The sequence below is a fragment of the Elgaria multicarinata genome, chromosome 11 (assembly GCF_023053635.1).
Source record: "Elgaria multicarinata webbii isolate HBS135686 ecotype San Diego chromosome 11, rElgMul1.1.pri, whole genome shotgun sequence".
NCBI classification, from domain to species: Eukaryota; Metazoa; Chordata; class Lepidosauria; order Squamata; family Anguidae; genus Elgaria; species Elgaria multicarinata.
The window spans coordinates 27,800,626-27,824,930 of record NC_086181.1 but is presented as its reverse complement, the minus strand read 5'-3'; the positions used below and the strand labels follow the sequence as shown (position 1 = coordinate 27,824,930).

At 46.0% G+C, this 24,305-nt stretch overlaps 1 protein-coding gene and 1 pseudogene across 1 annotated transcript; one reads left to right on the top strand and one right to left on the bottom strand.

Annotated features, from left to right (window-relative positions):
- Positions 1 to 370: 370 nt before the first annotated feature.
- On the top strand, positions 371 to 20,917 carry LOC134406033 (sulfotransferase 1C1-like). The gene is made up of 8 exons (XM_063137269.1): positions 371 to 452; positions 564 to 738; positions 4,171 to 4,299; positions 4,396 to 4,493; positions 10,864 to 10,990; positions 16,008 to 16,102; positions 18,329 to 18,509; positions 20,725 to 20,917. The coding sequence occupies exons 2-8, from the start codon at positions 564 to 566 to the stop codon at positions 20,835 to 20,837; spliced, it is 918 nt and encodes a 305-aa protein (XP_062993339.1). The 5' UTR covers positions 371 to 452; the 3' UTR covers positions 20,838 to 20,917.
- Positions 3,266 to 3,870, bottom strand: LOC134406042 (alpha/beta-tubulin-N-acetyltransferase 9-like; annotated as a pseudogene).
- Positions 20,918 to 24,305: the final 3,388 nt, after the last annotated feature.

Below are 24,305 nucleotides of genomic sequence, written 5' to 3'. Positions count from 1 at the left end.
AGCGTGTTGGCTAATGGCAGCTCGTCTTCCTCTTTTCCCCTTTCAATAGGGGTTCCGCAAGTTAACAGGCTGGCAGGGTACCTTGCTGTAAACAACTTTGGTTGTCTACAAGGATATCTGCTTTAAAGTGCCAACAGAAGTGGAAGAGGGTCTCCCCGTGGCTGTCATGCAGTGTCACTCTCACACAGAGACACACTCATTTAACCTCACACATTATTATTATGTAAGAAATCACATACAGTGAAACACAGGGGCAAGTCCAGGCTAAATGTCCTGTTGTTGTGTGCAATAAAATGTCAGCCAAGATTGAAGTGCAGATCTTATTCTTTCACGGGCACACCCAAACCCTATGAACTAATCTCAGGAAATAAGAGACAGACAGACAGACTGACTGGCAGACCAGCAGAGGAAAGAACAAACATTAGACAGTCTGAGAGAGGAGTGAAATACTGGTAAGGTGGCACCAAAGGGAATAGGGCGGAAGTATTTATGGCAGTTTAGGGGCATTAGGCGGAGTAAATATACTCTCCTATTAATGTTTCCCCCTGCTCCTCCCACCCTAGATGATGGATCTCAAGTCAGTAATGGAAATTTTGTTCCTCAAATTTGTCAAGCGCTTTAAGATGGTAGAGCTTGAGGGAGTCCCTTTGATCAAGGACACAGTGGAGCAATGGGATGCGATATGGAATTTTAAAGCCCGTCCGGATGATCTTCTCATTTGCACTTACCCCAAAGCAGGTAAATGGGGTTGGGGAGAAATGGGGCAGAAGGCAAAGGGGTGGGACTAGAGATGTACAATTTCCAGAAATTTTGAAGCCATGGGGGGGAAATGGTTTTTTTCAGGGGAAACGGACGTTTTCAGAAAAATTGGGGGGGAAATGCAATATTAGGACTTTTTACAGATTGAAATGCACTAGTCTTTTCCAGCAGGCCTACCTAAGAATTTTAAGTTGCTGTGATTGTTATTTTAATATTGTATTGGTTTTATATGCTCTTTTAAGTAATTCTATGTATTTTATTGTGCTTGGTGTTGTTCCCTGCCTTGATCTAGCGCAGCGGTTCTCAACCTGTAGGTCGGGACCCCTTTGGGGGTCGAATGACCCTTTCACAGGGGTCGCCTAAGACCATCGGAAAACACATATTTCCGATGGTCTTAGGAAACTGTATTGACTGAACTATGTCATGTATCATCTTTTGTATTATTAAAGCTATTGTTATGTATTATTTTCATTAGCAAACCATCCCATGACAATGGATCGTGTAGAGAAGAACGAAAATAATGTTATGGTTGGGGGTCACCACAACATGAGGAACTGTATTAAAGGGTCGCGGCATTAGGAAGGTTGAGAACCACTGATCTAGAGGGAGAGGCGGGTAATAAATAAGTTATTATTATTATTATTATTATTATTATTATTATTATTATTATTATTATTATTTTAGGAACATAAAATGTAATTATGTACAAATTGGTTTGGCATAAAATTATTACATTTGGTATATTAAAAGTACAGTGTAAACCTATTACACTGCCAGATGATAGTTTGTTGCTCAAGGTAGCTGAAACACTGTTATCTTTGACTTACTACTACAAGGGAGTGATGCATTTAATCCTTTATCTTTGGGAATTCCCTAGTCAGCCCCCATTTTTGAAGCTAGTTCCTAGAATGTGGAATAGCGGTGTAATAGGCCATTGAAGGAGACTTCCAGTCAAAATGTGTCTGGCCAAGACATTCAAAGTATACAGATAACTTTTATATTGTATTTTTAATCTCTTGTATATTGCACATTGTGAGTGCTCTTTATATTCTTTATATTTTTTAAAAAATATATCTTTTGTATTTTACTTTAATATGAAAACTTCACTACAAATCCATTATTACCTTCACTTTCTTGGTTTTCTAGCATTATTATTATTATTATTATTATTATTATTATTATTTACATTTATATTATTATTATTATTTATTTATTTATATAGCACCATCAATGTACATGGTGCTGTACAGAGTAAAACAGTAAATAGCAAGGCCCTGCCGCATAGGCTTACAATCTAATAAAATCATAGTAAAACAATAAGGAGGGGAAGAGAATGCCAACAGGCACAGGGTAGGGTAAGCAGGCACAGGGTAGGGTAAAACTAACAGTATAAAGTCCGCACAACATCAAGTTTTAAAAGCTTTAGGAAAAAGAAAAGTTTTTAGTTGAGCTTTAAAAGCTGCAGTTGAACTTGTAGTTCTCAAATGTTCTGGAAGAGCATTCCAGGCATAAGGGGCAGCAGAAGAAAACTGAAGCCGAGCAAGGGAAGTAGAGGCCCTTGGGCAGGCGAGAAACATGGCATCAGAGGAGCGAAGAGCACGAGCGGGGCAATAGTGTGAGATGAGAGAGGAGAGATAGGAAGGAGCTAGACTGTGAAAAGCTTTGAAGGTTAACAGGAGAAGTTTATATTGGATTCTGAAGTGAATTGGAAGCCAATGAAGAGATTTCAGAAGCGGAGTAACATGGTCAGAGCGGCGAGCCAAGAAGATGATCTTTGCGGCAGAGTCGTGAACAGAAACCAACGGACTGATGTGAGAAGAAGGAAGGCCAGAGAGAAGAAGGTTGCAGTAGTCCAACCGTGAAATAACCAGCGCATGAACAAGCGTCTTGCCAGAAGAGACAGACAAAAATGATCGAATCCTGGCAATATTATACAGGAAAAAACGACAAGATTTAGCTACTGCCTCAATATGAGGAATAAAGGAGAGCGAGGAGTCAAATATAAAGCCAAGGCTACGAGCTTCCTTGACCGGAGTAAGCGTAACATCATTGACAGTAAGAGAGAATGAGAGATGAGGAGAAGGTTTAGAAGTCCCCATAGTTGAAGCTCTCTAGGCGGTTTACAAAAGTTAAAAACAGTGAACATTAAAAAGAAATATACAAAATTTAAAACCATAAAAAGCATAAAATACAAATAAAAACAGACAATCAAATTAGAATAGAAGAAAGTAAATCACAATAGATTAGTGCATATATTATGGACAAGATTTATTCTGTTTGCCATTTTAAAAATACAGAATGTAGAAAATGTACTTCCATATTTATTTATTTTTGCCAGGGAAGGGAACAGAGAGGCTAGTCTCTAACAGGGGGAAAGGGGGGAGGAATTGTCTGTGGAGTCACAAACATGGGGAAGGAATAGAAGGTAGCCTAAGAATAGGTCTGAACACCCAACAAAGCACCACACAGAAACAAATGCCCCTTCTTCTGTTTTTAAGCCTTTTGAATAAGTTGTCAATACACTGCAACTTTAAGAAAAATCATTGTGGTTTTTTTGAATTCTATGTGACGTGTCCCATTCTGCCATTTTGGACCATGCAAATTCCTACATTCCCTTGCCTATCTCCCCCTCCATCAATATGCAGCAGCTAAGAATGTAGCATTACTCTATTGCATCCTCCTACTGTAGTCATTCTCACCATATGAAACCATGATCAGAGTGGCTTCCTTGTCAAACCCTTTGCCATGATAGTTGGCCTCTGCAATCATGATTTCAATCTCTCCCACTGTTGGATCTTCAGAATCTGTGAGAAACAAGTTCACACCTCCCACCATGCAGTCTTGCTCTGTAGCTGTCTGCCTAGATCACAAATCTGTATCCAGCACAATAAACGTGCATTTGTCTGTATCTTCCCGCCAACTGCACTGCGTTTCATATTCCTGTTCAAGGCTTAATGGCTCAGATGCACTCGGACGCTGCAGCTCTTCAGACTTCATCCATTCATGGCACCTGGGCACGTGAAGAGAGGTGTATGGTACCAGGGTTACTTTATTTCCTTGCAATACAGTATTCTGATTAATTCTCATAATCCCAAGCCTCACCGAGTTGTTATGAAGGGGAAGGAGGATCATGTAGACAATGTTAGGCATCAGGCTTACTATTCTTGAAAGAAGGTGTACAAAGGCCACTAAAGCCCATCTTCCCCAATAGGCGATGCCCTCCTTCCTTCTGTTGTGCAATCCAGCACTAGCTGCTACCTGAGAAGCCCTAAGGACAACTCCCAAACGCAACACAACCCTTATCTTGCACCGCACCTAGCATATAGTGTTTGGTTAAGGTTAGCACCTGCTTTGAATGCGACTGAATTGTACTCTCGCCATGTCTTTTCTCCCAATTCACCTTCTCACCAGGGACCACGTGGGTGCAAGAAATTGTGGACATGGTCCAGCAGGGAGGGGACCTACAGAAATGTGCTCGGGCTCCCATCTATGAACGGATGCCCTTCTTAGAGATGTGCCCGCCGAAACCCATCCGCACAGGTGAGGAGGAAGCACTGCTTCAAGGAGACCATGGATGATTCCCTACGCAGGCTCCTACTCGACTTGACTATGATTGCTTCCTCTCTGGCATTTCAGGTTTTGAAGAGGCGGAGGCGATGCCCTCTCCGCGCACGCTCAAATCTCACCTCCCGGTCCATCTCCTGCCCCGTTCCTTCTGGGAGCAGAACTGCAAGGTGAGGACAAGTGGAGTCAGGTTGATGGGAGGACAGGGCTTAATCCAAGTCAAGCTTCTGATCTGGGGGCTCTTTGTATTTCCTGGCTGAAATTTGGAACATGTGAAAACATTAGAAAAGGAAAGAATTCCCCCTGAACCTGTGCCAACTGTGAGCTTAATTTGATCCAAAAGTTGGTCTTGCTACCTGTTTGTGGTGTCGTGGTTCTGCTTCATAAGGTATGAAATTATTTGAACGGATGATAAAGCATTCCATTTTTAAGCAGTTTGATAACGATTAGGGAGAGGCAAACGAGAGATGTTGGAGATCACTCAGATTTTCCGAATGTTGTCTCGCTGCTTGTGCCTGATTCCTGTTTGCATTTGCTATTGTTATGCACTCTGCACAAATGGGGAAATTGTGCAAATTGAGCAGCGACTGAACATGGAATTTGCACAAAGTTCCCCAAATTTGCACAATTGGTGCAACTTCCCTCCAGAGATTAAGCCTCAAGTGGCTAGGTAGAATAACTGCTGTAGAGATGGCTTTGTTGCCTAAATTATTATTTCTTTATCAGGTCTTACCTATTAATATCTTGGCTAAGTGCTTTTCCAAAAGGCAAGCCATGTTGGACTGGTTTGGAAGTGGGGCTAAGCATTCTTGTATTAACAAGCAAACGTTATACAGGAAACACTCCAAAAGAAGTTTGGCCAGGGCCGGGCAAAGCTGGTAATAGGCCTGGGCCAGATGGGAAATGTAGTCCTCATTTCAAACTGCTCATTAAGTATTTTTTTTAATCAGTTCTAAATACATATGAACTAGAAGGATTTATAAAAAAGGTAATGGCAAGCACTTTTATTCAAGATGTGTATAAGACATCACTGCTTCACATTCAGAAATGCTTTTACGTGCTTTTCTTTGGGCAAATTCATCAACAGCAACAGAAAAATCAAGCAACTTTGCCTTGTCATTGTTAATGTTCAAAACTGCTAATCCATTCAAACATTCTTGCACCATTGCGGACCGAAAGTATGATTTGATTCATTTTAGGACACTGACGCTCCTCTCATTAGAGGCCACTGTTGCTGGCAATGACAGAAAAATTGCTACTTTGTAACAAATCTTTACCAAAGGGTCCCCCTTTGCCTCTACCAAGGGGAGTCGAAGTAAGCCCCCTCAAAATTGTAGGCCCATGCCAACTGCCCCCACTGCCCCCACCCCCTGCCCAGCCCTGGGTTTGGCAATGCCTTATTTTCAGATGTATTTCGAGGCTTTCCAGCTTAGGCAACTTATCAGAATAATTAACGTGAGACTGAAATTTCATGGGTGCACGTGGAAGTGGTCCCCCAACAACCTACAATATCTGCTTTCCCTCTTTAAATCCCTCCTGGGTGACCATTAAATGAATCTCCAATCCATTTATGCACCTTACTTTTGCTATCTGGAAAAAATGGTCACCATATCTTTCCCAATCAGCATGTGCAATGCTACCCTTCCTGGACCATCCCTTTATTAGACTTGAGGTATGGCTAGACGAGGGGGGTGTAGGGGGATGATCTCACGATTTTATGATCGTGAGATTGTCCCCCTCATCTACATGTGACGTGCAATGTCCCAGGAGGAAGAGGACGTTGCACCCGCCATTTTGGATTTTTTTAAAAAAGGTAAATGAGTGCACGAGCGCTCAAATGAAACGGTAAGGTGTTGTTTTAAAAACAAACACCATGCGCTCCCCCCACTCCACCCCCAATGGGCACAGAGCTCCTGAGGAGTTCCATGCCCCGTGTCTGGTTCCCGGCTCCTTGCGTTTACTTGCGAGGAACTGGAACAAAACCGTGATGGCAGGCCACACGTCCCGTGGTCTTGTGATCATCCTGAGAACGTGGGAGAAAACGGGATGGAAGGGTAGGGTGATATCCCAGGGAAAGGGAGGAATCATTTCTCCCAGGATGCCCTGCGCGTCATGTGGACACACAGGGACGATCCCAGGGCGATTGCCGGGATATCGCCCCATCTAGCCATGCCCATGGAGATAAATATGCCCAGTTTGCAAGGTGGGACAGGAAGAATATCTATCACTGGAGAGACTTTATAGATAAGAGGAAAGTAATTAATGATAGTAAGCTAAAAGAAATGTTAAACGGCATTAGACCTATGTGGTTCCAATTGTGGCAAGTAAGCACTTTTCTAAACTACAGATTTCATCAGGGAGTAAATCATCACATCCTCACTGCCTTTGAACACTTACATTTACGTCCCAAGGGGAAAACTAAGGGTTTGACTTTAGCAACTTATGATTTATTGCTACATAAACTGGGAGGCTCTTCCCTGGCACTAAAACTCATGTGTGAAACAGGCCTACACATGCCTATAGAAGAGAACATGTGAAAGCAAATATGGACAAAGCCTCCACTTAGAACTATATTCAGGAGGCAGCCATAAAGGTATTACGGAGGTGGCATAAACCCCCAATCCAACATTCACACATAATGAGCTCTATCTCCCTGTTGTGCTGGAAAGGGTGTGATGAGAAGGGTGTGATAATCAGGCACAATTAGGTGTCCTGACCTCTTTTAAACCTGGTCGCTCTAGTATAGCTCCTGCAGCTTTAACTGTTGTGACGAAGAGGGAATTTCACCAGGTTCTCCATATATACAAATGACACCTGCTGAAATTCCCTTTTCTATGCAACTGTTAAAGATACAGGAGCCCTGTCCTCCTTTCCATATGGTCACCCTACAGCTGGGAGAAGCTTGAGACCAATTTGCTTGTTAGGGAGAGAACAGCAGTCGAGCCCCAGTAAAAATATTATCCAAGCCCAATAACAGAGTATGTTGATAAAGATTCATCAGAATTTCTTTGTACAACCACAGGGAATTAATAATCAGTTGGGGTCGAGTTATCTGGATGTAGAGGGCGGGGGAACACACACTAAACTAACAAAAACAAACGAACAATAGCATTATTATTATTATTATTATTATTAATAATAATAATAATAACAACTCAAATGAAAGCAATAATAAACAACACAACAGCAATAAATCACTACTTAATTCAGACAACTAATGCTAACAAATGTTTGTAGCAGTTTGGGGCAGTAAAAACAATGAAAAACTAGTTAAAACTGTTAAAAAAACAAAACCAGTCTATAGAACTCAGAAAACAATGCTATCCCGCAATGCTAATTTGGAATGGCTCTTGATATTATTGCCGGAGGCCTTAGCTAGACCAGGCTATATCCTGGGGCGAACCCCGGTATCGTCCCTGTGCATCCACATGATGCACAGGGGATCCCGGGATCAGGGAGTGATGATCCCTCCCTTGCCCTGGGATATAGGGTGGCCCGTTTCCGCAGCTTGACCCCGCTCCGCGCAATTACTCGCACGGAGCCTGTAGCTGTGCCCATCAGGGTTAGGGTGGAAGGAGTGGGGAAACCAAATTAACTTTTTTTAAAAAGCTTAGAGCATTCGTGCGCTGCCAGTCCTTTAGAATCATAGAGGGAATCTACACGTCGTACTGAAGGCGCCTGCGTGCGCCTCCAGTCCGCCCACGAAACGATGGTGTAGACGGAGAAAGAAGAGGCGGAGGAAGAGGCGGAGGAGGAGGTGGCTGGGGAACCGGCCGCGTCCTTGCCGCCGCCACCCACCTCCTCGCGGAGAGCTCGGCGGAAGAAGGCGCCGCCGAGCTCTCTGACCCGGGTGGCTCTTTCCCCGGCAGCAGGAGGTGGGCGGCGGCGGCGGCTAGTTGAACAGTGTGTGTGTGTGTGTGTGTGTGTGAGAGAGAGAGAGAGAGAGAGAGAGAGAGAGAGAGAGAGAAGGAGGGAGCGGCAGCAGCAGCGACCGGGAGAACTAGTAATTTATGCTGTCGCCAATCACAACTTCAAAATACTGACATTTCCCGCCTTTTAAAGGAAATGCCCCTCTTTTTTGACCCTACACACACCTAACACGAGCAAGGCAATCCTATATACATGTCTACTCAGAAGCCCAATTGGGTTCAACAGGATTTACTTGCGTGTAAGCGCGCTCAGTATTAGAATCCCGAGCTGATCAACAGCAGCTGGGAATCTCCCCGTTGAGAACTGAGGAGAATAGAAAAGGCGTCTTTTCTCGCCTCTCAAAGGCAGGGTCTATACGTGGAGCTTCGGGGCGCTTGCCTGCGTCTGGAGTGCGCCTTCGAATCGACATGTAGATTCCCTCATAGAATCATAGAATAGCAGAGTTGGAAGGGGCCTACAAGGCCATCGAGTCCAACCCCCTGCTCAATGCAGGAATCCACCCTAAAGCATCCCTGACAGATGCTTGTCCAGCTGCCTCTTGAAGGCCTCTAGTGTGGGAGAGCCCACAATCTCCCTAGGTAACTGATTCCATTGTCGCACTGCTCTAACAGTCAGGAAGTTTTTCCTGATGTCCAGATGTCCGGCTCCCCGAGGTGCGAAGGAGCCGGCCGCACGTTCACTGCCACCCCCGGCCCAGCGGAAGCCCCGCAGTGGCAGCGGAGAGACACCCCCTGCCCCGCAGTCACCCCGGGCTCCTGTCCCGCACGCGTCACATGAGAACGGCGCAGCCGCAAGTCCCAGAGCGCATCCCACCCGCACCCCGGCCCAGCAACTCACCTCCCGGGCTTTGCCTCTGTCTTCCCAGATGGCGCTGCTGTGGTTCCTCTGCTGCGCAGAACCAGCAGCCGCAGCTGTGGCAGAGAAGCCGGCGGCACCTGCCCACCCTCCTCGCGCAACCCTCCACGAGCCCAGAGGCACCCGCCTGCCCCGGCCCCATGTGCGAGGCATGCGCCAGGCCCGACTTGGCCAGAGCCACGGAGCCGTGCCCACTGGGCCCAACCCGGCCAGTTGTGCTCGTGGCATGGCAGGCAAGGCCCGCTTAGGGCTCAGAGCTCCGTTGGTGCACATGTGAGCCCGGTTACCTCCAGGGAGCATGAATAGGCCCAGGGCTGAGGCCCCCTAATCAGGCCATGTGCGTTCCCCGTCCTACATCGTGAGTGCAGAGCCGCTTAGGCGCGCTCAACAGGCCTCGAGTCGCCTGGGCATCGAGAGTGGGGTGGAGGGATAACGGCGCACTTTGCAGGCGATTCTAAGACGCAATCGATTCTAAGACGCACCCCGTTTTTAGAGATGTTTATATGGGGGGGAAAGTGCATCTTAGAATCAAAGAAATATGGTAATAAATGCATACATATAACACAACATGTCTTAATTTTTCACCACTTTTTTTCAATTGCATATTATCGGGTTTCCAACTGCACATTTTCCTCCCAGCTGCACATTTTGTGTCCAATTGCACACTAAAAAAAAATCTGGCTGGTCTAACAGGAAGAGCAGGTATCTTTCCACCATCCCCAGCATGCTCCCTCAGCCTTTTGGAACTTAAGAGGCTGCCTGGGCCAATGTGGGCCATGCTTCAAGGAGAGGCAGTCACTGTTGCTGGAATAGTTTATTTTTATTTTTTTATTACATTTATGTACCGCCTGACACATTCTTTTTTTCTTTTTCTTTTAATAATTTTTAACTTTATTTCAAAATAAGATAAAGTTACATCAACAACATTACAACAACTGTGGTGGATGGAAATATATACTTACAAGAATATTTCAGGCTGAGCGATTACATTGGCCATAGCTAGACCTAAGGTTTATCCCTGGATCGTCCAGGGGTCAAACCTGTTCACCTGCCTGAGCACTGGGGATCCAGTGCTCAGGCAGGGGCGAACACTGGATGATCCCAGGATAAACCTTAGGTCTAGCTGTGGCCATTGTCTGTATTGTATGAATACATTACCAATTCCAATTTCAATCAAGATTCAATAGTTAGGGTTGCCTGGAGTGGAGTTAACAGGGGCATGGATCTACCAGCAGTTCTAGTAACATAACTGACAAACGGGAGCCATATTGTATCAAAAGGATCATGTCTCAGTTGACCCCACAAGACCCTAATTAGTTTTTCAGAAAGAGCTATGTCCTACACTTTCCCTTGCCATCCATTTAGCGTGGGGGCCTTTGGGTCTTTCGAACGCTCAGCAGTTTCCAAATGTGCTGCCGTTTCGTTACGAGTTCTTTATGGACAGCTGCTACGGAGCACCAAAAAGGTCAAAAATAGCTTGAAAACAAGCTTTTCAAACACATTTTTTGCACTCCATAGCTGCTGCACGTGCCTTTTTTTTAGTGCCACAGGAGCGAGGTATGGCCCACTGAAAAGCTCTCGTGGGGTAGAACTAACCCTCAGACCTCCCAAATTTGCCCACATTTACTGTAGACAGATTAAGCAATAGAAAGAAAATGGGGGAGGAGGAGAATTCTGAATGGTAGGAGGGTGGAGCATGAACAGCTTGGAGTTAGGACACCTGGGTTCTCTTGTCTTGATGCTGTATTTCCACAGATCATTTATGTGGCCAGGAATGCCAAGGACAATGCGGTCTCTTACTTCCACTACCACCGCATGAACAAGCTGCTGCCAGAGCCAGGAAACTGGGATGAGTTTCTGGAGAATTTCATTGCTGGGAAGGGTGAGTGGAGGGTAGACATGAAAAGTAGGAGGAAAGACACACCCCAACAAGGCCCCTTCTCAGGTCAGGAGACTGGGCCAGGGTCCTTGGGTGTAGTCCCCTGGTTCAGTCCTTGAAAAAGATAAACTCACATCCTCCCCGATTGGCATACAGACCTTTGGCAAACAGACGATGCAGCGCTCCTATCACTGTCAGACTGTCACTGTCTGAGATGTCTTCTAAGTGCTTTAGCTTCTTATTGTAAAGATGAACTGCTGACAATAAATTACACCAAAACTAAGGTCCTGATCATTAACAAAAAGAGAACCAAGCATCGATGGCAGATCAATGGACATCAAATTGTGCAGGTTACCTCCTATAAATACCTAGGAGTAACCTTTCAATCATCAAGCTCGTGGAAGTCCCAAACAATGTACGACATTGCAAATGCTCAAAGGAGCACCAGAGCACTCCTCTTTTTTTTCTATGCTAAAGGTGGCCAATACATTCCTGCAGCCATGCAAGTAATCTCACAGATGTTGTGCGGATGTCAGATATGTGTTATTGAAGACAATGCCCCTTTTGAGGTTGCACAAACAACATTTCTAACAGCAACATTAGGAATCCCCTCCTGTGTGCCTAATACAATCTCATGGCTAGAGGCAGGACAAATCACTATGGAGGCACGACCGCTGATATATAAGATGAATTTCTGGTTAAAGTTGATGTTTTGTCCTATGGGTCTTGCCCCACTGACTTTGACTGACCCATTTCAATCCAAATGGAAAATGACACCATTGACAAAATTGCAGAATTTGGGCTTCTCGACTGATGCCATACAGGTTTTGGGATACACTAAAGCTAAAGCCACTATCACACAGCAAATAAGGGCTCATCTACACCAAGCAGGATATTCCACTATGAAAGCGGTATATAAAAGGTAGGAGCCACACGACTGCTTTATAGCGGTATTGAAGTGCTCTGACAACTGTTGGGGCCCATTGAGACATACTATATACCGGTTTCATACTGCTATATGCTGCTTGGTGTGGCTCCTGCCTTTTATATACCCCTTTCATAGTGGAATATGACAGGGAAGGCCAAAACCACCTGAGCCTGTCTGCACGCTAGGGCTGTGCACGGACCCGCCCCCCAGAACCGCTCCAGATCCCAATCCACAACATGCGGATCGGATCCACTCCGCCCGCATTGATCCACCTATGCTACACTCCAATCCTATGGTGCTCTGGATCCGGATCGGAGCTCCGTGTTCCCCCCCCCCATAGACTTGCATTGAAAATCAAACGCCTATAACTTTTTTACTTTTAACGTTAGAAACCTCAAAATCGGTACCATGAGAGCTTACACATGTATCCACATTCATGCCCAGATTGAAGCAAATCCGAGCATCTGAAGCCAGGTAAGGCCCCCCTCACCACTTTCCTGCCTCTGTCGCGGTACGGCAGCTGCTTCAACTGAGGCCCAGGCCTCAAACAGGAAGACGAGGCCGCAGCTGTGGCCTGGTCTTCCGGTTTGAGGCCTGGGCCTCAGTTGAAGCAGGTAAGCCCCCCTCCGCTCCTCCCCCTTACCTGGCTCTGCCACTGTCACCTCACGCCACACTTACCTTTTTTCTGAGCTCTGGAGCGAGGTGAAGGATCCACTTGGTCCCGATCCGCTTCGTCTCAATCCACAGCTCCCCTGACCCGAACCGTCTCCACCTTTGTTGAAGGCAAATCATGCTGCTCCGCTATCAGTTCTAAGAACCGAAGCGAAGTGGAGCACAGCCCTACTGTACGCCATCCCAACTATCAGGACTCTGCAGGAGCATTTATAATGCCAAATTATATGTCAAACCTATCAATTCCCAAATATAGGGAAGCTTTTATGTTAACCAGATTAAATGTTCTGCCTTCTGCACTCCTAGAAAGCAGATATAATAAGATCCCTGTTCAAGAGCGAATATGCCCTTGTGACATGGGAAGTGTGGAAACTGAAGCCCATGTATTACTCCATTGTCCTTTTTACTGTGACCTCTGCAAAGATCTTATTACTCCAATTCTTTTTTTAAAAATCAAGGGAGATCGGAAGCATTTTATTTAAAATACCTATTATCAGATCGGAACCCGCTGATTACACACCGTGTACCACGATTCTGTGCATCTGCTATCACCTGCAGAAAAATTATGATAAACCAAGGATAGTAAGCCTTTATAGAGGTACCATTACTCTTACGTTTATGACATCTTGTGTTTCAGCTACATGAACCTTGTGAACCTGTCTTTAACTGGATTGCTTTCATAATAGTTGTAATTGCAGTTATTTTAACCTTTCGGTTAGTGACTCTTGTCTCCCTGTTCTGAATTTGGCTTGCTTTTATAATTATTGTATTTCTAGCTATTTTTAATCTGCTGGTCTATGAGCGTAATAAATTTGATTTGATTCGGTCCTCAGGTCTTTGAGGAGGAATGGAGCCTACTGTAATTAGAGATATACAAGAATTTTGTAAAAGTTCACAAATCATCTAAAGTTGCCCCAAACGCAACCCAGGACACATTTTTTTTCAAAAAAACATCCGCACGTTCCCAAACTTGCAATCGTGTTTTAAAAATGTGCATTTCAAACACTTTTCCTCTTTGAAATGCGCACTTTCCCCCATTGAATGACTGGAGAAACAGGCTGCAAGTGAAAACAGGGCCGAAGCAAACAGAGCTTCTAAGTGCAGTTTAGGGAATGTGAGAGAACTCAAACGTCCCTGGTTCTCACATCTCTCACTGCAACACCAAGGGGGAAAGAGTTAGCAGTACCCTGTGAGGAAGGAGACAATTCTGTGAGCTTGAAAATCCTACACTGCTTTCCTTCCAAACTTGGAAAGGTAGGGGCGTGGGTGTGTGTAAGTGTGTGTGAAGGCTTGAAAAGAAAATCAAATGACGAAATCCCAACAGGGCCTGTATTTTGTGTGTTCTGCCTCAGCCAATGGTTTGGAGAAAAGGCTCCTCCTACACTGGAAACCTGTACCGTCAGTATCTGCTTGAAGAGCTAAACATTAAACCGCTGTTGCTCTTACATATGAAGGGAGCCTTCCTTATTTATTTATTTATTTATTAAATTTATATACCGCCCCATAGTCAAAGTTCTCTGGGCGGTTTACAAAAGTTAAAAACAGTGGACATTTAAAAAGTATACAAAATTTAAAACCATCAAAAAATATAAAAAACAGCAGTGTAAAACAGTATCCATTTTAAACAACAACAGTTCTAGGGTCCATTAAAAAACAAACAAACTTAGCATATGTTGTTAAATGCTATTAAATGCCTGGGAGAAGAGAAAGGTCTTGACCTGGCACCAAAAAGATGACAATGTTGATGCCAGGTGAGCCTCATCGGGGAGATCATTCCATAATTGGGGGGCCACCACTGAAAAGCCCCTCTCCCTTGTTGCCATCCTCCAAGCTTCCCTTGGAGTAGGCACACGGAGGAGGACCTTAGATATTGAGTGCAGTGTATGGGTAGGTTCATGTCGGGAGAGGCGTTCTGTCAGGTATTGTGGTCCCAAGCCGTGTAAGGCTTTATAGGTTAAAACCAGCACCTTGAATTGGGCTCGGAAACGTATAGGCAGCCAATGTAAGCGGGCCAGAATCAATGTTATATGTTCAAACCTTCTGGTTCCAGTTATCAATCTGGCCGCTGCATTTTGCACAAGCTGCAGCTTCCGAGCCGTCTTCAAAGGCTGCTTCACATAGAGGGCATTGCAGTAATCTAATTTGGAGGTTACCAGAGCATGGACGACAGAATCTAGGTTATCCCTGTCCAGACAGGGGCATAGCTGGGCCACCAAACGGAGTTGGTAGAAGGCACTCCATGCCACCGAGGCCACCTGGGCCTCAAGTGAAAGAGATGGTTCTAGGAGAACCCCCAAGCTATGAACCTGCTCCTTCAGGGGGAGTGCAACCCCATCCAGAACAGGTTGAACACCCACCATCTGGCCAGAAGAACCACCCACCAGCAGCATCTCAGTCTTGTCTGGATTGAGTTTAAGTTTATTTGCCCTCATCCAGTCCATTGTCGCAGCTAGGCACTGGTTCAGCACATCCACAGCCTCACCTGATGAAGATGAAAAGGAGAAGTAGAGCTGCATGTCATCAGCATACTGATGACAACGCACTCCAAAACTCTGGATGACCACACCCAATGGTTTCATGTACATGTTAAACAGCATGGGGGACAAGACTAACCCCTGCGGAACCCCATACTGGAGAATCCATGGGGCTGAGCAATGTTCCCCAAGCACCACCTTCTCGAGCCAACCAGCCAAGTAGGAGCGGAACCACTGCACTGCAGTACCTCCCACTCCCCACTCAGCCAGTCGTTCCAGAAGAATACCATGGTCGATGGTATCGAAAGCCGCTGAGAGATCAAGAAGAATCAACAGAGTCACACTCCCCCTGTCTTTCTCCCGTCATAGGTCATCATACAGGGTGACCACAGCTGTTTCTATTCCAAAACCAGGCCTGAAACCCAACTGAACTGGATCCAGATAATCAGTCTCATCCAAGAGTGTCTAGAGCTGGCCCGCAACCACCCGCTCAAGGACCTTGCGCAGGAATGGAACATTTGCCACCAGCCTATAGTTGCTATGATTTTCTTGGTCCAAGGAAGGTTTCTTCAGAAGTGTTCTTACTGCCGCCTCTTCCTGACGGCCTGGGACCACTCCCTCTCGCAGAGAGTCATTAATCACTTCCTTGGCCCAGCTGGCTGTTCCATCCCTGCTAGCTTTTATTAGCCAATAGGGGCAAGGACCCAATACGGAGGTGGCTGCACGAACCTGTCCAAGCACCTTAACCTGGTACCTTTCAAATGTTTTGGATGACAACTCCCAGCATTCATGAGCATTGGCCTTGCTCATGGCTGGGACTGATGGGACTTGAAGTCCAAAGCTTCTGGAGTGCACCAAGTTGGGGAAGGCTGTATTAAGGGAGGGAGCTGTGAGGTGAACCAGGAATCCACCATTCACTCAAGACTTCTCGTGTCTCTCTTTGCAGTTGCCTGGGGCTCTTGGTTTGACCATGTTCAGCATTGGTGGGAAGCTAAGGACCGTCACCCGATTCTGTACCTCTTTTATGAAGACATGAAGGAGGCAAGTAGCTCCCTCACACGCACATACAGGCCCAAGCATCATTAAGGGGGCAGCAGCAGCGGAGGTTGGTGGCTCCCATGTCAGTGGGGCTGTGGATCTGCTCGGGGTTTCAGTTGGAACCAGTCGGAAGTCTTAAGGGGCTATTCAAGGAGATAAACCCAACCCCCAAAATCGGTTCAGCAACTTGGAAAGCTTCTTTAAACTTCTGACTTGTTCTGACTGAAACCCAGAGCGGATTCACACACACACCCCTTGACATCAGAGCCAGCAGCCCCTTCAGGGGAGGGGACAGAACGAACACAGCATGGAAACCCCCCTTCTACCCACATACCACAATCCTATCTCAAATATGCAGTCTCATGTTTTGTATTTATAGTCCGGACATCATGGTAATGTCTTGGCGGTGGTGTACAAGACTCACATATATTTTGGGCCTCCAAATGCTGCGAGCGGCATTGGCTCCCACTGGTTATGGATCAGTATCCCTATTTTTTTTTAATACAAATTTTATTCATGGCTACCCTAAATGGGTTTTAGCCGAAGTATCCCTAATTATTGTTGTTGTTGTGCTTCTCCCTTCCTACCAGTTGTCCCTCTCACACAAGCTACTCTTGCGAAAGCATGTTGCATACAGTAGCACAAATCCGACAGGGTGACCATGTGTCCTGCTTTACAAAGCACAGTAATCTATTTGAAGTGCTGTCCTCTGACATCCCTTTCTTTGGCGGTGTCTTACATTTGTTGGGCTGCCCAGTCCAAGTCCTGTTTAAAGATAAAGAACCATAAGAATAGGGAGAAGAAGGATATTTGAACAGTTAGCATTTGCACTGTAGACCAAAGAGGCTGAAGTCACATGATCAGAGTCTGTGCCACATCCATGTTTTTGATTGCTCTCGTGCAAAACACGTTCCCTCAGTGACTCTTCCTTTTCACTGCCATGGTAACCAGCTCTTCTTTCTCTTCCTCGTCATTGCTGCCACTTGTTTGTCTAACAGGCAGGGAGCCAGTGAGCAAGTAGGCCCTTGTCATTAGGTATTGCAATTTCAATGTAGGTGTGTTTTTCTCGGTTGTTTTTGACTGTTATGTCTGGTTGAAGCTGAAACAAGCTAAGACAAGCTTTAATCCATTTTGTTCCATGGCTAACGTTTGCAGGCTAATAGTAGTTTATACTCTTTCTGAATGCTTGGTTGTTTGGTTGATGTATACTTGTCAACTGCTTCAGTTGTTCAGTGGTAGCAGTATGCAGTAAGGTGATGGGGAAACAGTGTTAAATGTTAGGAAAGGTTAGACTATGGTCATCCAGTGAAGGATTTGCAGTCAGAAAAGATATTTGAAGGAAGGGAAGACTGTATCACACACAGGGTTCATCTACACCAAGCAGGATATTCCACTTTGAAAGCGGTATAGAAAAGCTAGGAGCCACACTACTGCTTTATAGCAGTATTGAAGTATACTGACAACTGTTGGGGCCCATGACACATACCATATACCACTTTCATAACACTTTCATAGTGTTATATCCTGCTTGGTGTAGATGTGTCATGGGCCCCAACAGTTGTCAGTGCACCTCAGTACCACTATAAAGCAGTAGTGTAGCTCCTGCAGTGCAGTTGAATACCTCTATAAAGTAATAGTGTGGCTCCTGCCTTTTATATACCGCTTTCATAGTGGAATACCCTGCTTGGTGTAGGTGAGCACACAGTATAGCAAAAGCTTCAACGTACAGCAAAAGCTACAGAAGTAGGAATGAATGAATTTCAGATACATTGAATGTCTCACTTATACTTTATTCCAGTGATTTTAACATTAAGATGTTATGTAGAACAGGTTTGTCTTAATTGTGTGCTGTGAAATCAGACCTGTGACGAAGGCCATGTTTGGGTGGGCACACCCCTTTTGGGGGGCTGGGCATGCAGGTGAGCACGCCCCCTTGGGGGCTGGACATGTTGGTGGTTGTTGTCCTCCTTTTTGGTTTCCAAAATATGGTCACCCTAGTGAAAATACACAAGTGGAAACTGTTTTCTTTCACCTTCGGAAGTAAGGCCCCATTTTCCGTGCTCTAAAAAAACTTGTTTATAGTGATATTTACAAACAGAAGCAAAACTGGAGGGTCACAGCATTATCTAGAGAACCTATAAACAAACATGAGTAGAGAATGATGAGCACACAACCTATGTAGAAAATCTCTCTCTCTCTCTCTCTCTCTCTCCCTCCCTCCCTCCCTAGGACCCAGCCCGGGAAATCCAAAAGGTGGCCCAATTCCTGGGCATAGAGCTCACGGAACCAGTTCTAAACCGGATCGTGCAGCACACACAGTTTGATAGTATGAAAACAAACCCGATGGTTAATTACACCACCCTGCCTCCTGCCGTCTTAGACCACAACATTTCTCCATTCATGAGAAAAGGTAGGGTTCAGAGAGAGCAGAAAGTCAGAAGGCTTTGAGAGGTCGTCTAGCAATTCATACTTGGATATCAGAAGCTGCGGGGATGTCTAAGACTGCCAGCTTCACATTGATTGCCACTCCCGTGCCTTTAACAGACACTTGATCTATAGATATTAGCAGCTGATAAGGTTCATTATTATACCAAGAAAAGCATCACCTTCTTATTTCTCATGGCCAGTGGGGTGTTGTGGTTAGGCTGTTAGACTGGGACTCGGCAGATCCAGGTTCTAGTCCCCACGTGGCCATGAAGCGCACCAGGTGACTCACAGGGTTGTTGTGAGGAAAAAATGAAGAGGAGGAGGATGACCATGCCTTGGGTTCCTTGCAAGATGGGGGAAATGCAGGAAATAAATGTAATAATAGATTAAAGTACATAAAGTTTCTGCAGATTGAGCTGCTGTTAAATGCAGACAGTGCTATTTTTTTCTGGTCATTGGGGAACACTGGCGTAACCACATCAGACCTGTCCTGTGCCCAGCCTGCCATCTCTACCTCCCGGCCCCACATGCTTCCTCCTCCCCTGTAATGGTTCCCATATCTTTCCCTCCTGCATGATGTGGCCTCCACCCCTACTAGGCTGACCAGATGGAAAGGAGGGCAAGGCTCCTGCAGCTGTAACTGTTGTGATGGAGAGGGAATTTCACCTGGTGCTGCATGCATACAAATGGCACCTGCTGCAATTCCCTTTTCTATACAACTGTTAAAAATACAGGAGCCCTGTCCTCCTTTTCATGTGGTCACCCTATCCGTTACTCCAGATGCTGCGTTTTCCTGATGCTCCCGTAACCATCTCAAGCAATGGGATTATGGATGCTACCCTTGAATGGCGACTCAGAGGGAGGGTGGGGCTGCCCAACAAATGAGCTGAGCGAAGGATTCCAGAGAGGACTTTTGTTCAGCTTGACCAGCTTTCCGAGAGCCAGCAGGGCCCAAGTGGTAGCTATTCATTTATTGGGATTTGGTCTGACTCATTCTTAACCTGATCAGGATTGGGACCGTGGCATGCAGGAACAAAAGCATTTAAACTTTCCTCACTTGCTGCCAGAGCAGCACCTGGATATAATTTCCGATCCTTTCTGATCCAGTGGAGGCTGGTGGCTCCAATTTCAGCAGGGCTATGACTCCGTTCTGGGTTTCAGCCAGGACTAGCCAAAACTCTATCCAAGGTGCTGAAGCAAAATGGGTTCAGCACCTTGGATAGGTCCCTTAGAGTTCTGGCTGGTTCAGGTTGAAACCCTAACCAGAGCCACTAGATGGTGCTTGCTGAGAGTAGTTCTTAAAACAGGGGTGCAGAACTTGAGGCCCGAGGGCCCAACTGAGTCCCAATCCAATATTCTGGGGTTCCACAGAAGGCCACTCCATTTCCCCAGCTCCTCTCCCTTCCCCCCCAGCCATGTTTGTTTGGTCGTCTCCTGTTTTTTGTGGAGTCGCCCCCCTCCCAGTCTGAAATGTTGAAATGCTTCTCCTGAGTCTTCATTACTAGTATTAAGAGCTTTAAGCAAAATATATCAGTATGGTTGGTATTTTGGGCCCCCGCCTCTTTTGCCTTTGGCCCCACCCACCAATGGAATGTGCCCCGAGAGTTTCTCTGAAATGGAATTCAGCTCTTGGGGTGAAAGGGGTTCAACACCCCTGATTTAAAACTCTCTCTCTCTCTCTCTCTCTCTCTCTCTCTCTCTCTCTCTCTCTCTCTCTCTCACACACACACACACACACACACACACACACACACACACACACGCACATATGGGATGTCTGTCATTTGAAAGTCCAGCCTTTTGGGGCCCTGACAGGTTCCCGCTTACTACCTAGCTCAGGTTGTATTTGGTAATTAGAAAGTTCTGCAAATTGCACTGGCGATTTCTGTAATTTGCACAAATTCCCACCAGGAAACTACTCCAGAAAATCTGCGCTTGGCCTGACTCATCAGCATAGCCCTCCCAAAACTTTGGCTCTACAGTGGTAGAGTCAAAGTTTTGGGAGGGCTATGCTGATGAAAGCTCCCCACACACGGATGGACGGATTCAACCGAAATCCTCAGCATCTAGGTGTGGGGTACCTTTTGAATCAATAAAAAGGGTTTCTTGATTCAATTGAATTAAGTGATGAATCGCCGAAGTATGGCAGCATTTGATGGTTGAAGGTTTTTCCCCTGGACTCTTTTCCCTGCCTGCAGGCATCGTCGGAGACTGGAAGGAGCTCTTCACAGAAGCTCAAAGGAAAAGGCTGGATGACGCCTGTGCCCGGTTGTTGGCGGGCAGCGGCCTGACCTTCCGTGCACAGCTATAAGTGCCCCTGAGCCTCTGATCTTCAAGAAAATGTACTTGCAGGGTGTTGATTTTAACTGCATGTAATAAAATAAGGCAGGAAGCCACAAGTGATGGGCGGCCAAACTAAACTCTCTGTGTCGGCTTTTTACTTCTTCTTCTTCTTCTTCTTCTTCTTCTTCTTCTTCTTCTTCTTCTTTTCTTTTTTTAAAGGGCAAATGCATTTCCTTGCAAATTATTTCCACAAAATGAATGGATTTGCTCCTTCTTGTTTACTCTCAATTGTTCCCATTTTGATGGTAAGAAAGGGAAACCCTAGAATGACCAAAGGATGAGCATCTCCCCTATGAGGGAAGGTTACAACAGCTGGGATTGTTCAGTATGGAAAAAAGGAAGCTAAGAGAAGTCATGATAGAGACCTTAAGATCATCCACAGGGGCTCTTCTCCGTGATCCCCTGTCAAAGGAAGTGAGGCAGGTGGCTACTAGGAGGAGGGCTTTCTCTGCTGTGGCACCCCGGCTGTGGAATGAGCTCCCCAGAGAGGTTCGGCTGGTGCCTACACTGCTTGGGGGGAGAGGGAGCGGTGGGGATTGTGAACTCCTGGATGCTTGATTCCTGCCACCCCCACCCCGCAAACTGGGCTTTTGCTGGCCAAGGCTGAGAGGCTGTATTCATTTTGTTGGCCAATGAATTGTGCAGGTAAAGAGGGAGTTAAGAGAGCCTGAGCTGCAGTCTACTCAGGAACGCGTCCCGCATGGCGATTTCTCAGTGGTTAAGTGCCAACCAATTGCTTTTCAGCCCATGCAGGTGGGAAACCAAGTGCTTATTGGTTGCCTGTACTCTTTCTCGGAGACATAGTCTGGAGGCTCAGCGTCACCTCAAAGAGGGCTCTGAATCCAGTGAGACGCCGGTCGGCCAACTCCAGGGAGGTTCTTTGGGAACCTCTGATGCCTCCCCCAGACCCATGGACTAAGCCCTCCCATTGACCTCAGGTTCCAAGGCTCTCTTGCCAAAAGTATCTCAGGTCCCTCAGCCAGAAGGACCTTAGGGCTGCAGAAATGAACATGAGCCCTTTAAGGCTGCAGTCAGTATCCACTGGGAGGTGGAGCTTCTGAGAGACCTGAGCAGATGAGCCTTTTTAAGCCCTCCATTGTTGCTTGTCCCTGGCCAGAACAGCGGCTTCTTCCCTTGTTGGAGCTACCCCAGTTTAGCAGAGGAGGAAGAGGAAGAGGAAGAGGAAGAGGAGGAAGAAGAAGAAGAAGAAGAAGAAGAAGAAGAAGAAGAAGAATGAGAATGCTGTCCAAGGTGCTAGTAGCCTCTGTCTTGTTGTGCCCTTATTCGCTGGGCTGAAGTACTGACTGTACATAACCTTTGCCTTCCGAGCTGTAGCTTCCTTCTACCAGAGCCTCTTTGAGCACCTAACTGACCAGCAGGCAGCTTCCCCCAAGGCTACCCAGGTCAGTGGGGAGGGTACTTCTCGTTCAACCATTGCCAGATGCTCCTGCTCTTTGAGTGGCAGTGCTGCTCCCACTTATTTTTTGAGTTATTTTATTTAAAATACCCAGGGCAGAAACCCTCCCAAAGTGTGTTACAGCAATAAAATGCATAAAATAAATACAACTATTAGTAGTGACAAAAACATAAACACAATAAAATAGCAGTAAAACAACAATAACAGCCAACAATAACAGCCAACAATAAAACCAGAAACAACAACAATAGCAATAATGCGTTCCTAAGGCCGTCTTAAAAGCCTGAAGTGATGGAGCATGGAGGACCTCCAATGGGAGCCTGTTCCAGAGGTGTGGGGCCACTGCAGAGAAGGCCCTCTCGCATTTATTTATCTATTTAGAATATTTATATACTGCTCCCCATTGAAAAATTTCGGAGCGTAGTACAAGATAAAATGAAAATAAAAACAGAATAAAACAGTTTAAACAGAATTTAAAAGAAGCAAAAACAGAGATTCAAGGCTGCATATTAAGGAGAGGCTTCTTGGAATAAAGATGTTTTCAGGAGGTGCCGAAAGGAGTACAAGGTTGGCGCCTGCCTGACCTCCAGAGGCAGAGAATTCCACAGGAGGGGAGCCACCACACTGAAGGCTCTTCCCCTGATAGATTCCAATCGGAGGATGGATCTATGTGGAACCCCCAGGAACAGGCCCTCAGATGACCTCAGTGACGGGGCAGGATGGTAAGGGAGAAGGCGCTCTCTCAGGTTGCGATCACTCACCTAATTACTCTCATGGGTGGGCAAATGAGAAGGGCTTCTCTTTCTGATCTTAAAGTGCAGGCAGCCCGATACAGGTGAAGGTGGTCCTTCAAGTAACTTAGTCCCAAACCTGTAGGGAGGGAGAACTAAAGAGCATCTTATGCCATCAGTTCTTATTGAAAAAGAAGGTCATGTTTTTTAAAATATAATTTTAAGTTTCTATTACTTCTGAAGACCCCCAAAATCCAACATTTAAGTAACATAATTTACTGCTACTACTTACTAAGGCATAGTAATCCCAGGAACAAGAGGAAGCTTAAAAATACTGAATAAATGGTAAGATTTATTCCAGGAAACGGAGAGGTTTTTCCCCAACTGCAAATATGACGTACCAACTCTCCCCACCACAAGCCGTGATTCTGGGAAGCGCGTACTTTGAGAGCTCAAACTCAATTTGGGGTATCGGAAGCATCTTGGAAGTAGAGCACATGTGTGGCAATTGTGGACAGCACCCTGCTGGCTCCTTTCCAATGATGGGTAACTTATAGTAGGGCATTTCTATTTCGTAAAGTGAATCACTTTCTATACAAACCCCATTTCCTCAATTCCAGCTGGGATGAAATCGACCTGTTAAATTCTGCCATTGTTTAACATGAAATTATTGATTCCCTACATTTTCAAAACGTGCTGCATCAAGCTCATGGCATCTTCTGCATGTCGGTTGATTCTTGCAGATGTATCCCAACTTTTCAGGTGATTATGCTCTCCCAGGGTGGCTGACATCCGTAACAGAAAGTGAGACGGGCCCTGCCCTCAGGGTTACCAGCTAAAACGACCGACAAGGGAAGGGGACTGGAGGGAAAAGGAAGAGGAGGGAGATCAGTTCCTTCAAGGCCAGAACAAGGGGAGGAGCTATACGTGGGCCCAGAAGTGGTGTTTCAGCCCAGCCGATTTCCCTTATGGTGCTCTTGAGGTTGCCGGGGCCGACGGAGGGGTCCAGGGCATCCTCTCCTCTCCCCTCCCTTCTTTCATCCCAGGGGGAAACTCTCAGCTGCAGCCAGTGTCCTTTCTGGCTGGGAGAGAGAGAGGGAGGGAGGAGAAATGAGCCCGTTTCAAGTGCTCCTTCTCTGGCCGACGGATGGGCCATGTTGGCCTCCCTCTTGGCACTGCTGCCTGCTGAGAGCCTGAGAGCTGACTCAGGAGGTGTTGCTCCCCTTCGGGTTGTTGAAAAGGACTTTGAACAGCAATAAAATTGGCTCCAGGGCCCAGTCCTCACATT